General features: G+C 49.8%; 1 protein-coding gene across 7 annotated transcripts in view; it reads left to right on the forward strand.

Moving 5' to 3' along the window:
• The window catches only part of CCDC88C (coiled-coil domain containing 88C), a 122,044-nt gene extending 109,373 nt beyond the window's left edge, over positions 1-12,671 (forward strand). For all 7 annotated transcript variants that reach the window (XM_074365129.1, XM_074365130.1, XM_074365132.1 and 4 more), the window contains 4 exons: positions 2,980-3,048; positions 5,806-5,874; positions 6,816-7,108; positions 10,363-12,671. In XM_074365129.1, coding sequence (XP_074221230.1) covers positions 2,980-3,048; positions 5,806-5,874; positions 6,816-7,108; positions 10,363-11,355 — 1,424 coding nt within the window. In that variant the 3' untranslated portion in view covers positions 11,356-12,671. The remainder of the gene's footprint in view (positions 1-2,979; positions 3,049-5,805; positions 5,875-6,815; positions 7,109-10,362) is intronic.
• The last annotated feature ends 3,298 nt before the right edge of the window (positions 12,672-15,969 follow it).

Below are 15,969 nucleotides of genomic sequence, written 5' to 3' on the forward strand. Positions count from 1 at the left end.
AGGTAGATTAACAGAGCTGAAGGCAAGTGTCCCAAATGGAAAACAAAGGGACTGGGGGAAGGATTCACAAACTGAAGGTCTCAGTCACATCCTGCCAGGTGAAGCCCACGGACACCCCAGGAGAGCATCTGAGAGCAGAGGCTGACACCAGTGTGGGAGACATCAGGGTAAACAGATGTCAGCATGGAGATGAAAGCTTTACGATGCCCATCATTGATACAGCCAGGGATGAAAAGAGCTGTCATACCCGTGAAGCAAGAACCAATGCTACAGAAAGAGCAAGGGAGGAGCCCTTGGAAGTTTAAAATAAGCAAACAGAAAAGATAAAGCTTAAAACTAAAAAAGACATTCTGCTGATAATTTAGAAATTAGATAATAATTCAAAGCAGCAGCTGAAATTGTTGCAAGTGATTGCCCTGGGGTGTTAGAAATCGGAGAACAAGAAGTGGTTATTATTTTTAATAATAATACCACCCACTCAGCTCTTGAAATCAGGAGTGTGCACAACCTTGGTTTCATAAGCAAAGCAAAGATAGGCGGGTCCCTGCCCTGTCCTGGTTGCTTACAAGTAGGAAACACCCCTGGGGAGAGGATGTGTTGAGTAGGCACAGGGCAGACAGTCTTTCTCCACTGCTGGCCAGACACTGCGAGTGCCGTCACTTACTGCTGGATGTCAAGGGAACTGTGCCCTGTGCTGGCTGAGACAGACGTGCTGTGAGCCCGGCGTGGCAAGGGTGTCTCGTCCAGTCACCAGTCTCCCTGGTTTCCTGGGCTCGGGTGCAGAAGCCCTGCCTGGTCTTGGGGAAGAGCTGGGAACACCATCTCCCCCTCAGTGTTCCTGTGGTCTATGTGGCTCAAGGTCCAGCCCTCCAGACCAACCCACGGGCTGTCTCAGCCTGGATCCCATCCTTGAACTGGAGCCCAGATCTAGAACCATCACTGGCCATTCATCCGCCTGCAGAGCCTGCACAGGGGTCCGTCAGCACCATAAGCCCAGCACTGCCCACGGCGATTCCCTGGCTGCCCAGTTCTCACACTCCGGGCAGTCATTGGCGGTGGCCATATCACCATCTTCAAAATGGAAACCCTCCCTTAGAATCAGCTTTTTTTAAAGTAAATCTAGTCCCATTTAGAGTAGAATTGAATAATCAAGATCTGGGCACTACAGAGTTGTCATTACTTCTAGACCCTTTCAGTAAAGCTAGGACACGTAGATATTATGAGTTCATATCAATATTTCCAATTCCAATGTAATGCTACAGAGATATTTCTTTGATTTCTTATTTGTCCTTTTTTTACACAAAAGTCTTGTCTCCTGAAACAGTCACTTAATTTTCCTGAAAATATGCAATAATGGTTTAAAAAGTATAATACCAATATTACTACTAATAAAATCACTAAGTGATGTTTGCATTTTCTTCGTGGCTCTTTTAGTTCTCAGATTATATCTCACTAAGGATGCACCATCGAAATTCACTGGAATTTTTTCTCTGTATGATTATGTTAGCACTTTGATATACAGTAAGGTTTATGTGCATCTGCTTTCAGTTTTAGGGGTTTTTTTTAATGTTTTAAATTGGGGGGAGGTAGGTAATTAGATTTATTGATTTTTAGAGGAGGTACTGGGGATTGAACCCAGGACCTTGTGCATACTATGTCCTCCTGCTTAGTTTTCTTTTAAAATTGTTTTTAATACATTAAATATTTACATGATTTTAAAGCTAAACTATGTTAAAAGGCATCCTGAGATTTCTAAGTCTCACATCTCTTTCCCCCACCTTACATTCCAGAATCACCCTGTGGATAACCATTTTTATTTTAGTTCCTTATTTATACTTTCACTGTTTCTTTTGGCAAAAATAAACAAAATATGTGCACCTTGATTTTTTTTCTTCATTTAGCCATATGTCATGGAGATCTTTCTCACTCTTTATAGGTGCATAATAATTCAAATGGTGGTATTACAGTTTATGCAGTCAACCAGTCTTCAGAGTTGATTCCTAGAAATAGCATTGCTGGATCAAAAGACAAATATGTATTTTTCCTAAATAAGAATCCATATTTTTAAAGAGTTTTCCAAAAATTATGATAATTAGCCAGGTTTAATGACCAATAACCTACATGTCACTAGCCATACTGTACTGTTGTAATCCAAGCAGCAAGTTTTAATTAAGCCACTACTTTGAGTCAGGCATCAGGGGAGAATACTAAAAGTCATATTCTCCTGCCTTCAGTGAGTTTAAAAAAAAAAAAAATAGAAAAGGGTTGTCGTGTCCTCATCTCCTAAGGGGGACAAAACTCACCTGCAGAGGAAGCAGTTAGATCATACTTAAGTTTGGGCCCGTCTCCCTACCAGAATTTTTATAATAGGAATTGGAGGCATAGAACCCTCTTTTCACTTTGGAGGGGACCCAGGGTGTGCTGTCAGAGAGAAACTAGCAGGCCTCGGGCGTGTGAGCCCTTCTCAGGGGAAGGGCAGCTGCCAGGCGGCCTGTGGGTTCCAGGTCTGTTTCTGGTTAGAAGCTGCAGGCAGGGCGGGGCGGCCTCCAGTGTGTTGGCCTGCCCCCCAGGTGGGGGAGCATTTCCTTTTCCTTCCTCCTGCCACCTGAAGACAGTGTGGCCCCTGGAGGGGAGCTGCTGGCACAGCCTGGCCTTTGAGGTTGGGAGGGGCTCCCCAGGCTACCGAATATCCAGCCGCACTTGCTGTGTTGTCCGTAAGCCAAAACGCTGCTTTAATCTTCAAGTCCCAGTCACTGCACAGGCGGAAGTGTGATTTAAAGTTAAATCGAATAGGAGTCGGGAGTGTGAGGGCTGTGCCAGCAGGAGGAGTAGGGGGATGGATGGAGGAGGCACGGTCCACGTCCCCAAGAGCTGGACGCTGCTGCGACTCAGGCAAGGTTCAGAGGTGGCTGCCTGGCAGAGGGCCTGAGTTTCCCTGAGGATGTTCCGGGACCCCTGACTCTTTTCTTTTCACCACAGGCTGTAATTCAGACGACAGCCTCTGCGAGCCGTCCCTGGAACTTGAGTTTGCTCACCACAGGCAGTACGGTGAGTGGTCAGTGCCATGAGTCCTCCCGCCCGGCTTCTCAGACTTGTTCTCAACCACAGTGCTTTCCCTTCAGGCTAAGTCCTGTATGGAAGTCCAGCACAGGAAGGAAATGAATGTGGTGGTGGTGTGGGAAGGGGGCCTCACAGTTCCTCCAGGCCCCTTCCTTGCCCTCCCCAGGGGCCTGAGCATGTGGCTTCTGCTTATACACCTCCAATGACGGGGAAGTCACTACCTATCAAGTGTCCCACTTCTGGAGGCTAATTCCCATTACTTTTTTTTTTTTTTATTGAAGTGTAGTCTACTTACAGTGTTAGTTTCAGGTATACAGCATATCAATTCAGTTATATATTTTTTCAGTTTCTTTTTCATTATGGCTCATTACAAGAATTGAATATTGTTCCCTGTGCTATATGGTAGGTCCTTGTTGTTTATCTGTTTTATATGTAGTAATATGTATCTGTTAATCCCAAACTCCTAATCTACCCTTCCTCTACCCTTTCCCCCCCTGGTAACCACAGTTTGTTTTCTGTGTCTGAGAGTCTATTTCTGGTTTGTAAATAAAATTTGTATTTTTTTTCAGATTCCACATATAAATGACATCATATATTTGTCTTTCTCTGTCGGACTTGCTTCACTTAATATAACCTCTAGGTCTATCCATGTTGCTGCAGATGGCATTACTTCCTTCTTTTTTAGAGCTGAGTAGTATTCCATATCTATACCACAACTTCTTTATCCAGTCATTGATGTTGATGGACATTTAGGTTGTTCCTGTGTCTTGGCTATTGTAAATAGTGCTGCTGTGAACATTGGGGTGCATGTGTCTTTTCATAATTCCCTTGCTTTAATGTTCACCAGGAAGTTCTGGCGACCCACACAGAAAGCCTTGATTTCAGGACTTTAGTTGCCCAGAGTAAGTTATATTTAGTCTTAGAAATTGTTAGAAGCACTTGCCATTTGATTTAGGCATATTGTAAATTTCTACAGAAGGGAAACTGTGAATTATAACAATCTTCTCAAATTAAAAGCTGCTGCTTTGGGTTTGGGTTTTTGGTTTTGGGTTTTTTTTTTAATTTTAATCTTTGAAAAACAAAAATCCTAGGAGAGTGGGGAGATAATTCTTTTTTAAAAAAATTCAAAGTTTACATTTAATCAATTTACTTCTGAAGTGATTAATAAGTGTAGGAACATTACGTCCTACCCTATCCATCGTCTTAAAAGTTCTATACTATAAATACAGACATTTATAATTTATATGAGTAAAGATGGGCTCCGTGATGAAACAGTTTGACACAAGGGGGCCCTTTTATCTTTACACTGAGTGGCAGATAATACCAGTAGGAGGACTCTCTTGCAACATTTGGTGAACCTGAATAGCCAGATTGATGCTTGCCAGCTGACCAGAGGGTTTTCTTCCTAAGTATTCTGATTCCTTGAGCTTCTCTTATCAGGAGAAAGAAGGAAAACAGGGGTTTTGAGGCAATGCTTGGATAAACTCCCATTGATTTGTATCACAAGTTTCTTTTAGTGAAACTTTATTCTTTATTTCCTTTTTAAAGAGAGATGTGCATTTTTTTTATTTCAAATATTCCCTTCTCAAAGAGAAGACTTACTCAGCTTTTATTACTGTGCACAAAAACCATGTGTTTTTTGGCTCATCCCCAAGCCCTGTTTGCTAGCAAGTGTTTTCCAGATGCCTGCTATTTGCAGAGAACACACCAGCACTTGGGAATTGGGTGCCCTAAAGACCCAGTAAAACAAGAGCAAATTTCCTCGGAGGGGAAGGTGGGAAGCAGTGTGTCTTCAGTTCTCAGTGCAGCCAGCTCAACACCAGCTGTGTGCTGGGAGGATGCAGAGATGACAAAAACACAGCCCCTGTCCCCCAGGGTTTCTTGGTCCAGCAAGACAAACACTGATACAGGGCAGGGGCAGGCCGAGAAGGGCTGTGAGGCTGAGAGCTGCTGGAGGAGGGACCTGGGAGATGTGGGCTGGGAGGCCTTAAAGGCACAGCCTGCCCTTTGCAGGAGAAAGGGGGCCACCCGCCCTGGAACCTCCACAAACACGCTGAGGCACACACAGCAGCCAGGAGGACTGGTTCCGTCTAGCACTTATCACCATAAAGGTCGATTTTTCCCTTTGGGACAGGTGTGAAGTTGAGACAGATGAGCTGAAGGACAGCGAACATCCAGGGGAAATACCCCCTCCCCTCTTGAGGGTCCCAGCTCCCACTCCCAGGTGCATGGGACCGAAGCCGCCCTGCACACAGGCACACGCTCCCTCACACAGATGCACACACACGTGTGTGCACATACCGCCATTTCTTAGCTCCTGCCCGCTCCAAGCTGCACTGTTGTGGTCTAGGCAGGGGATTTTCATGCATGTTCCAGAAAGTGCTGTGCAGCAATAAAGGTGGGCACCCCAAACCCAACCCTTGGCTCGCCCAGAGCAGCCTTTATTCTTTATTTTTTTTGCTGCTTTTTTAGTTCTGCGTGAGATGTCCTTCATTAACAAAATTGTTTTAAGCCACAGCCCTAGACCTAATTAAAACTACGACAAGTTGCCATTTCCGGATGGTCTACTGCGCCTAGCCCTCGGTGGAGCTAGACTTCCTTGTGGGAGCGCACGGAGGATCCCCAAGCCCGTCCTTCCGACCACACAGAGCTATCTTGTTCCATAAGTTTTCTCAGATTAGATAGTTTGGTCCAGGACAGACCTGGTCATCTGCCTTTAGGTTAAACGTTGGCGTTTCTTTTCAGTGTCCCGGCCGGGGAGCTTGGAGAGCAGTAGAAATGCATCCAGCGACAGCTCACCCCTTAACCTGAAAGGTAAGCTGGCCTTTCCCTCTGGGCACTTTTCAGTGTATGTGGATCTTTGGCTCTGGGCTTAGATGATATTTATAATTTAAAAAACATCTACCAAGATTTTCCGTGCACCCTCCCCCTGCATTCCTAGGCCATGTCACATGGTTTCAAGCGAAGGCCCAGAGTTTGAATGGATTTGGGTTCCGATCCCTTCACCCCCACTGACCAGCTCTGGGCACCCAAGCGAGTCACCCATCCTCTGAATCTGAGTTACTTCATCTTTGGAATGGGGACAGTTACAGTAGTTCCATTCCACTGTGCTTGGATATCATGGTGGATGGCTTTGATTCTTTTAAGTCTTTTAAAGTTAATTTTATGGTCTTTCTTAATGAATGTTCCCTGTACAACTGAAGAGAATGTGTTTGTTGTCCCAAGACTATAAACTCTTACACAGATTTTTTTACTTTTTTTTTTTTTTAGAAAATATTTTTATTTATTTTTTAGGGTTTTGGGAGAGGATGGTAATTAGCTTTGTTTGTTTGTTTTAATGGAGGAACTGAGAATTGAACCCAGGGCCTCGTGTATGCTAGGCATGCACTTACCACTGACTTATACCCCAAGATTTTTTTACTTCTTAACATCCACATGGCCAGCCCCTAAAGAACACCTATCATGTCACAGGTGCCATATAAACCTTTAAATATATGAATGGATGAGAGCTGAGTTTGGTGCCTTACAGCTATTAATAATTTAAACTTCAGTAGAAGCTTTCCATTTTTGTCTCGAATTATTTTTTTCTGAGTTCTAAGTGTTCCAGAGTATCCTTAACATCCAAAATCCCTGCCTGGGAGAAGTACGCCCTGGGTTCTCCAGCAGGGTCCTCTCTGGAGTGAGTCCACTGGAGGCAGGCGAGAGAGACAGGAAGACTGACGCGTGTTCCTCTATGTCACCCGCCCTGACCCCAGGCTCCTCCGACCAGCTCCACGGCAGGTCCGAGAGCTTCAGCAGCGAAGACCTGATCCCCAGCAGGGACACGGCCCCTCCACCACGGGATGCCAGCACCCCGGGGCGCCCCGCCCTTGGACGCCATGAGTACCCCCCACCCCGGAATGGGCCTCTCCCCCAGGAGGGCGTCCAGAAGCGGGGCGTGGCCCAGCCCCACGCCGCCGGGGTGCGGCCGTGCTCCACCTCCCCGAGCAGTGAGATGGTCACCCTGGAGGAGTTCCTGGAGGAAAGCAACCGGGGCTCCCCCTCACCCGTGAGTGGCCCAGGGCTTGGATGCAGCGGGTCCCTCTTTCCTCCTTCTCTCCCGGAATCAGGACTGTAGGCAGAAACCATGATAGCAGAGTCACAGAAGGGTGGGGCGGGGGTGGCCTAGATGCAGGGCTGCTTGGATGGGGAGGATACCCGCTGGCCAGCAAACCCCCAGGTGCTGGCAGCCTGCCCCAGACCTCGGAGGCTGTTTTCTCCATCTGTGAAAGGAGAGCACAGAAGTTGGTGCCAGCCTAGGGGGTGGGGTTGGTGATGCCCACTACTGGGAGATTCTCTAGAGAAGATATGGCCAGCACCCCACTCACAGGGCTGGGATCTCACACTCAGTTTTGTGGCAGAGCTCTGAATACCCACTTCTCCTGAGCAGTCACTGGCAGAGATCATTGAGTTTCTCCTTTAAAGGGCCAAATAATAAATATTTTAGGCTTTCCAGGCCAGACAGTCTCTTGCAGATATTCAGCTCTGCCGTGTTAGCAGGAAAGTAGCCACAGACCGTCTGTCAATGAACGTTAATGGCCCTATTCCTATAAACTTTGCTCATGGACGTTGACATTTGAATTTCGTATAATTTTTCACATGTCATGAAAGACTGTTCCTTTAAAAATGTTTTTCAATCATTTGAAAATATAAAAACTATTTTTAGCTCACAGGCCATATAAAAATGTGCATGCAGCAAGCTGGAACTGGGCCGTAGCTCTGGTTTGCTGGGTTTGCTGACATCTGTTCTGCAGCTCCAACCCCCAGATATCACCTGTATTGGGACCTCCCTCCTTTCTCACCTTCCCAGTGTCTCCACTGAGCTTTTCTGAAGCTGCATGTCTGTCTTTTACATACTTTGTCTGATCTAGTCCTCTGAGCTATTGGGTTTTTGAACAGATGACATATATACTGTCTTGACATTGAGACCTTTTAAGGTTTTTTAATGCTTCAGTGATTCCATCTCATTTCCCTTAAACACAGTTGAACTTTCTTTAGCCACACAGTACCTCTGTGACCTGCCCTTAATGGGCCACAGTGACACAGAGAATACAAAATACTTGTTCAGGAGATATTTATTGAGCACCTGCTGTGTGTTTGGCAGTATGCATGATGCCTGGTCTTGTGGTTGGTTGGCACCAACAGAAATATAAAATGTGGCCCCTGCCCTCTCTTCATTTGCATGTCTGTGTACCAGGCACTTGCTCTGGGCTAGAAGCTGGAGAAATCAAGCTGAGAAAGACCAAAAACCTGCCCTCCAGAAGTTGATGATCTGATGCAGTGGGTCTCAAACTCTATGTGCATCGGACTGGCTGGTGGGCTTGCCAGGACACAGGCTGGACCTGAGGTTTCTGAGATTTTTGCATCTCTGCTGAGTTCCCAGATGTTGCTCTCACTGTTACTGTGTCTAGGCATCACAGACTGAGAAGCACTGATCTAATGGAATAAATGAAAACAGTCCAGAAATCAGGGGTGCCTGCAATTGGATGGCCCTCTTGCTCAGTCCTTTTCTGATGATGTCCTGCCACAGTGAGTTTCCTCGCCCTTGCTAGAGGTCAGGGGTGGGAGGCATCCTGAGCAAGGGGTAGGGCTCCTCCCCATACTCCCACCTCAGCTCAGATCTGTCCTCGTAGTCACTGTTCTTCACCTCCTACAGTACCTGTCCCTTTTCAGCCTAAACGAGACCCAAATCATCTTGCAGCTGTTACTGTTGGAAGCTGGGAGCCACCCCCACCCTCCCCGTCTGCCCAGGGAGCTCACCCCCACCAGCCCCATGTACTTGGCACCACCCGTCCTCCCCAAAGTGGGCCTGGAGACATCACAGTGATGCCCCCACCCCATGCCTCCACTCCCTGAGTGCTGATGCTGCTGGGACGGGGGTGTCACAAGATGGGCCCCTGGGTAGCCTCACAAAGGTGGATGTGAAAGACGCAGAAGGGGGCCAGGAGGCATGGAAAACAGCTCCAGAGTCAGACAGCCGTGGGTTCTAATCCCCAGTCTGCCGCTCTAGATGTTTAACCTCTACAACCTTAATTCTCTTACCTATTAAAGGGTGTTTTAATACACCTTTAAACAACCTTGCACAGAGTTACTCTCAGAATCAAACTAAGTTTTTTGTGATTACATATGTGGTTCGTAGCGCAGTGCCTGGCTCGTGGGAAGCACTCGAAGAATGGCTCCTGTCCATATTGATAACCCGGGGTCTCGCTGCACACCCCCCCCCAAGTGTGGCTTCAAACTAGCATGAAACAGCAGGCTGCACCTCTGTCAAGTTGAGCACCCAGATGTTTTCAGGGGCGAGGAGTTACTGGCAGGTACAGGTGGCTCCTGAGCTGCTGACCTGTCCTGCAGGCTGACGCCCCCCGACAGTTCACAGCGGGCTGGGCTCTGATAGCTGCCGCTCCGCTGCTGACTCTCATCTCCGGCATGAACTCACTTCCCTTCCCCTTTTTGCAGCATCAGCCTCAGGAAAACCTCTGCTTGGCCCCTCCAGGCTGAGGTGCTGGCAGAAGGCTGAAGTTACTGAGCAGGGACACAGAGCTTGGCCTCAGGGTGGTGGCAGAGAATACTGGTTCCCTGGCCAGGGGAAGCCCGGCTGGGGCAGCAGCTGCTCAGTGGGGGGCAGCCACTTGAGGCGGACAGTCTAGAGGGCTGGGCCGCCTCGCTCTTCGCCTGGATGGTCGACCTTTCTGGTTCCCCCCAACCCCCTCGTGCCTGCTGCTCTCCTTTCTCACATCAGGAGGAAGACCTGGGTGGCAAGTGAGGGTCCGGAGGCTGGTTGGTTCTGGCTTTTCAGGAGCTGGTCTTGTTTCTCTTCCTCCCTGGCCCACGATAAGCCCTTGCAGTGTGGCTGAGCGCAGTGGGCTGATGGAGGAGGTCCAGTTCTGCCATCAGCTTTCTGCATCTGCTCTGATCAGTGGAAAACTAGGGAAGAGATTGTAACAGGCGGCCTGATGGTTCCTGAAGTGGATGAGCCTTGGGGGAAGTCGTTTCCTCTCCGGATGTGCTTTCTTGCTTGTAAAGTTAGGGGGCTGCTAAGTGGAGTCTCGGTTCTCTCCCTGATGATCCGTGTCTGGCCGCCCCTGCCCCAATCATAACCCGGGCAGTGTGTGCGGTGGGGACGTCATTAGGCTCTGCGTCCTGAAGGAGGCTGAGCAGGAGACCTCAGTCCTGGCTGTGTGGGCGGCATGGAGCATCCTGGCGGGAGGACGGCTCCCCAAGGACCACCTGGCCCTCACTCAGTTCTTCCTCTCTCCTCTGCAGGACACTCCCAGCTGCCGGGATGACCTGCTAAGTGACTACTTCAGAAAGGCCAGTGACCTCCCAGCCATTGGAGGCCAGCCGGGTCCCCCTACCAGGAAAGAAGGGGCCAAGATGCCTACCAGCTTTGTGGCCCCGACCATCAAGCTGGCCATCACCACCTCCGAGGGGAAGCTGCTGAAGCCCGGGCAGTACGTGAGGCCAAACTTCAGACCTGCTGAGGCCGAGGCCCCACCCAGTGCCCCCCTGAGGCAGGCCCAGCCGCCCCAGAGCCTGTCTCTGGGCAGACCCCGGCAAGCCACGATGCCCCCAGCTTCCCACACGCCTGCCGGCCGCAGCACATCCCTGAGCCGGGCCTTCAGCTTGGCCTCCGCCGACCTTCTCCGGGCCAGCGGGCCAGAGGCCTGCAAACAGGAGCCAGGGGGTCCTGAGGCCTCGGGGGGAAGAGAAACAGGCAGCCACACCCTGCCAAACTCCACACCCCCCAGCTCCCACAGCCTGGCCCGGGAGCGGACCCCGCTTGCAGGAAAGACTGGCAGCTCCTGTCAGGGCCCTGGCCCCCGAAGCCGGCCACCAGACATGAGGCGCTTCTCGCTGGCTCCCCCAAAGGAGGAGAGGCTGGCTCCCCTGCAGCAGTCCGCCACGTCCCCAGCCATTGCCACTGGCGGTGGCAGCAGCTCCCAGCTCCAGCACTTCTCACCTGCTGTGGCCCCGGCTGCCCGGACTAAGCCCCAGCCACCCCCACACTCCGGGGAGGTGGCCACCGTGGCCCCTGTCCGGGCGGGGCTCAGCCCCTTGGAGGGTGATGGGGCCCCCGGGCAGGGCCACAGTGACGGCCTCCCTGCCAAGGGTCCGGGCAGGTCTCCTGACCTGGCTCCCCATGGCAGCCGGGCCCCCGAGGACTTCAGTCGCGGGAGCAGCTCAAAGAGCACGCCGGCGTCCCCCGAGCCAGGTGGGGACCAGCAGACGGTGTGGTACGAGTACGGCTGCGTGTGACTCGCCTCCTGGACCAGCGGCTCCTGACCCTCACAGCCACTGGACCTGCTGACGATGGTGGCCGCTTCCCCGTCTGCCAGTGGTGCCGGCAGAGGGTTTTAGGATGAGAAGAGGGGTTCCTGTGCGTTTCTTCTGTTTGTTTTGTCACTGAGAGCACTGTGCCAAGCCCCGAGAGGACTGCGCTTCCCGGTGTGTAACGTGTCTTCCGTATCTGTAGCCTCCGGCAACTGATATCTTTTGAACAAATCCACTCTGGCTTGGGGACGCTCAGAATTGCAGTGACTAAACTGACCCCAACGCAGACACTATTTGAGCGTGCCCTTGTAGAACACTTGTTTGCAACTTGTTGACCTCCACGAAAGCACGTGTGTGTGTGCATGCACACACACACTCACACACACATACTCATACACACATGCTCACAGGGCTGAGCCCTAGTGGGTCTGGAAACTCTACTCCCTTCCCAAAAGCCATTTGATCCTAGGAGAAGCCCAGCCTGGCCAAACTACAAAGACCTTGATGGCCTTGGGTGGACCCAGAGGCAGTCTGGCTGTGAAAACCAGGCTCGCTGCCGTGCCATTACCAGGGTTCCCTGCGCTTCCCTTCACCCCAGGGCCAAGGTGACCTTCTAGGCAGGTGGTGGCCCTGGGCATGTGCCTCCCCACTGCAGCCAGCTCCTGGGCTCTGCACAGTGGGCTCTGGGCCACACAGACACCTGCCGTCCCTAGCTCACTTTTCCACAAACACTGGATTTCCTGGGCCTGGGGGGAAGGGGCAGAGAGACGCCTCACCCTCACCCAGCAAGTGTACATAGTGTGCAGAGGGGAGCGTGTGTGAGTGAAGTGCACGCTCAGTTTGTGATGTGGCTGCGGCACCCCCACCTCCCCTGTCTCAGATGAGATGCTGATTTATTATTTCTGAGTAACTTCTCATGGTAGAAACCAAATTTCTCTTAATATATTACATATGTATGTACACACTCATGTGAAATATATGTACTTTGAGGGGATCTATTTATGTTCTCTAGGGCATCATTCTTTCCTATCAGGAATCTCACCTGCTGCTTTGTGTATTCGGTCAGATTCCTGACACGTTTTGTTTCCTGATGGTTGTTTAGTAAAGGTGCTCTTTCTGGGATGTACTAAATCTCGTGATTTTTTTTTTTTTGAAGATTTTTTTTTTCTTTTTGATTTCATATACTGAAAAAGAAATGGGAATGTTAAGGTCAATTTTAGGAGTGCTTTGGGTTGTGTATGAAATAGCCATTCCTTCTGGAACACACGGACAGGGCTGTAATAAAAGGAGATGGAACAGTACGGAGTCCTGGTTTTCCTCAGCGCCCAGCGTGGCAGCACTGACCAGGCTGTGGCATCTTGGGGTCCTCGTCTCAGCACTGGCCACTGGAATCCACAGCTCCCTTGGCCACCAGGTCAGTGGATATGGAGAGCAAGGTTTTCCTCTTTACAACCGCTTTTTTCCAGTATTGTATTATTTTAACTTAGTGTAAATTGAATCCCATTCTGATGTGGGATTCACGTCATGGCAGGAACTCAGCTTAAAGTGGTCCTTTGGATTTTCCCAAGGCTATTCAACTAGGAAGTGCCAGACCTGGGATTCAATCTTGGGGCCCTGGATCAGATGCTTAAATCAGATGGAGGGAGGGGAGGGGAGGGAGGGGAGGGAGGGAGGAAGGCATATAAATATTCACACGTGAAAAATCTTTCTTCTAATGGTTTTCTGCCACTGCCTGTGTCTCCTTCCTTCCTCACCAGACTTTTTAAAGAGTCTCCACTTGTCTCCTCCACATTCTTTCCCAAGCATCTGACCACTCAGCAGGAGCTGCCTCCAGCCCTCTGAACAGGCCACCTTGCACGCTTCGTCCTGTGTGGCTTTTGCAGGATTTGACACCTGGTCAGTCACCCCTTGAAACTCGCAGCCTCTATAGTGACTCTCCCTGTCCTGGGGCAGCTCTGCAGTGCTCAGATTTTCTACCCTTCTCCGTTCACTCATTCATTCCACAGACATCCACTGAAAGTTTCCTGTGTGCTAAGTCCTACGTTCTGTCTCCCTCCAAGCACCCCTTCGGGGCTGGCCCCACCCTGGCCCCCGAGTGCTGACAGCCCCTCAGACCCCCACCTGGACTGCAGGCTTCCTCAGCTCCCCTCCCTCACTCCTCCAGTGACACCAGCTGTAGTGCAACCTCAGAAGCCGGAATTCTGGATGCGGGCCTCACCCCTCCTCTCTCCACAGCCCACGTTTTCTAGATCACATCCTGGACCTAAGAATATGTCTGGAATCTGGCCCCCCTTAGCCAGCAGTTCTCATCCTAGGTCCTGTCCGCACACCCTGGCCCTGGGATTTGTTGGTAGCCTGCCAACTAGTTTGTCGGCCTCAGTCAGACAGCTCAGCCCTTATGGCACCTCAGGGCATTCACCAAACCACACCTGCCACACCCCTCCTGTTGCTGGCTTGGTCCTTTGGCTCACCTCAGCATGGCTCACCTCAAGGTGCACCTAGCCCTTTTATCGCTCCCTCCTCTGGCCCCAGACAAGCTCATACACATCCACAACTCTCATTACAATCTGTTCGAGAGGCTCCAAACGTCTCTCTAACCCCAGCCTCTCCATGGAACCTCCAGACATGTGTTTCCAGCTTGGATGTACCAGAGACACCACCAACTCAAAATGCCTAACACACAGTGCGCCATCCTCCCCCTGCAACAAAGCCTCTGAGTGTTTCCCATCTCATCCTGTCTTGTCCCATTACATCCAGTGTTTGACATCCCCCTCCCTCTTCCCCAGGTCCTGTCCACCACTCCATCAGTTGGATCCAATTCTCACATCTTGCTCGCCTACACAGCCAACCCCAGGCGATAGTTCTGGGCAGCACCCCAGAGCTCTGCTGCTGAAGGAGCGTCCCAGATCGTGCCCTTCCTGAGCTCCTGGGCCTGACCCTGTCTGCACTGGCCTGGGAAACACGTGACCTGGTGTCTGGGAAATATCCACTGATACTCATGCCCACAGCTCAGGGGTGAGATGTACCTGGAGAGAGATTTGTGATCATCTGTGGGACAAGAGGGGCTCACCCTTCAGAGAACATTAAAGTGAGAAAATTAGAAAGCATAAGACAAACCCTGAGAAGGAAGCACCAGCCAAAGTTAAACATCCACCCAAAATGTTTATTAACCAACCAGAGGGAGGGAAGACACATACACACACGGATATAAAGGCTTGAGACACATAATTTATAAATAATAAACTATAATATATAAATGATATAATACTTTTTATTGTAAAATCCATACAGCCAATTGATTCTCTTAGAATGCTCTCATTGATTTTTGCCAAACTTGTGTATTTATAGCCAACCTCTGCTTGCAACTGACGAATGAGGGTAGTTCCAATATGAAGGTTGGTTAATGTTTTCTTTTATGTTAGCAAGAAAGATGAACGTGAAACAAGCCAAAGATGTATGTCAGAACTTCGCTCAGCCATTGATGACATGAGTGACTGCTCAGTCAGGTAGTAGTTTCTGAATGTTGGGTTAATTTCCTCATTTTTTTTGTGCTGTTCACATGGTCATGGCTTACAGACACAACACACTGTTTTTTTTAAATAGGGATATAGTTTACATACTATAATAGTCACCTAGGACACACTTTTAAGTTTAATCTGCACTATTAACATTTTTCGCATTGCTTTCATAAGTCTAGAAACCCTAGATACTGCAGAACAGACAAATCAAGCCCTGATTGGTAACATGTGCCAATTTCGGTGGCATAAATACTCTCACCAGGGCCAATTTCAAGCTGCCACCACAGTATCACTAGAGGTGGAAAAAGATGTGCAGTACACCCTGTTATACAATGTCACTGCCGTACAGATGCAACAGGGGCAAGTATTCTGAAAAGCACAGGTAACAATAATTAGGAAGCAGCACATTTTCAGTATTTATTACCATTGTTTTTAATATAAATAATCGTAGCTTTACATAAGTTCATTGTTAATGATGGCTGTGTTAAACAACTGGCTTGCAAAATTCCTGGAAATTCACCCATCTGCTCCCACAAGCCAATACAGGCTGGCTCCAGAACACCACTGGGAGAACCACTTTTTAGGCATGGGCTGAAAAGGAAGAGACGGAATAACTGAGAAGTGACTGAGGAAGGAGGAACGTGCAACGAGAGGAGCAGTTGGGTCCTGGGAGCTTTGCAGAGTTGACCATCCTAATGGATGCTGGTGTGCGTAGACAGTGTTCTCCAGTAAAGGGCACACAGAGGCCACTTGCGCCTGTCTGGAGGTTGAAACTCTGACCCAGGTTTCTCTCTCCTGTCCTCCCTCCTAGCCCTGCTCCAGCGGGTAGACCAGAAAGAGTGGGCCTAGGGAAAGCCCATCACCTCTCCATCTGTAAAGCGAGGCAGAGCGGACAGGGATAGGTCAGGCAATAGCCTGGGAGGGGGTCTTGGCAGGTCTGGCGCGTGCCTGGGAAGGGATGGGGGGTTTGATTGTGGCAAGGCTCAGAGATGTCCTCCCCTTTCCAAGCTCTGGGTTTTGGGCCCAGCCCACTGAGGTCAAGTTCACCGAGTCACGTGGCACCCTCAGTCTGAGAGCCAAC

This window comes from Camelus bactrianus, chromosome 6 (assembly GCF_048773025.1).
Source record: "Camelus bactrianus isolate YW-2024 breed Bactrian camel chromosome 6, ASM4877302v1, whole genome shotgun sequence".
Lineage (NCBI taxonomy): Eukaryota > Metazoa > Chordata > Mammalia > Artiodactyla > Camelidae > Camelus > Camelus bactrianus.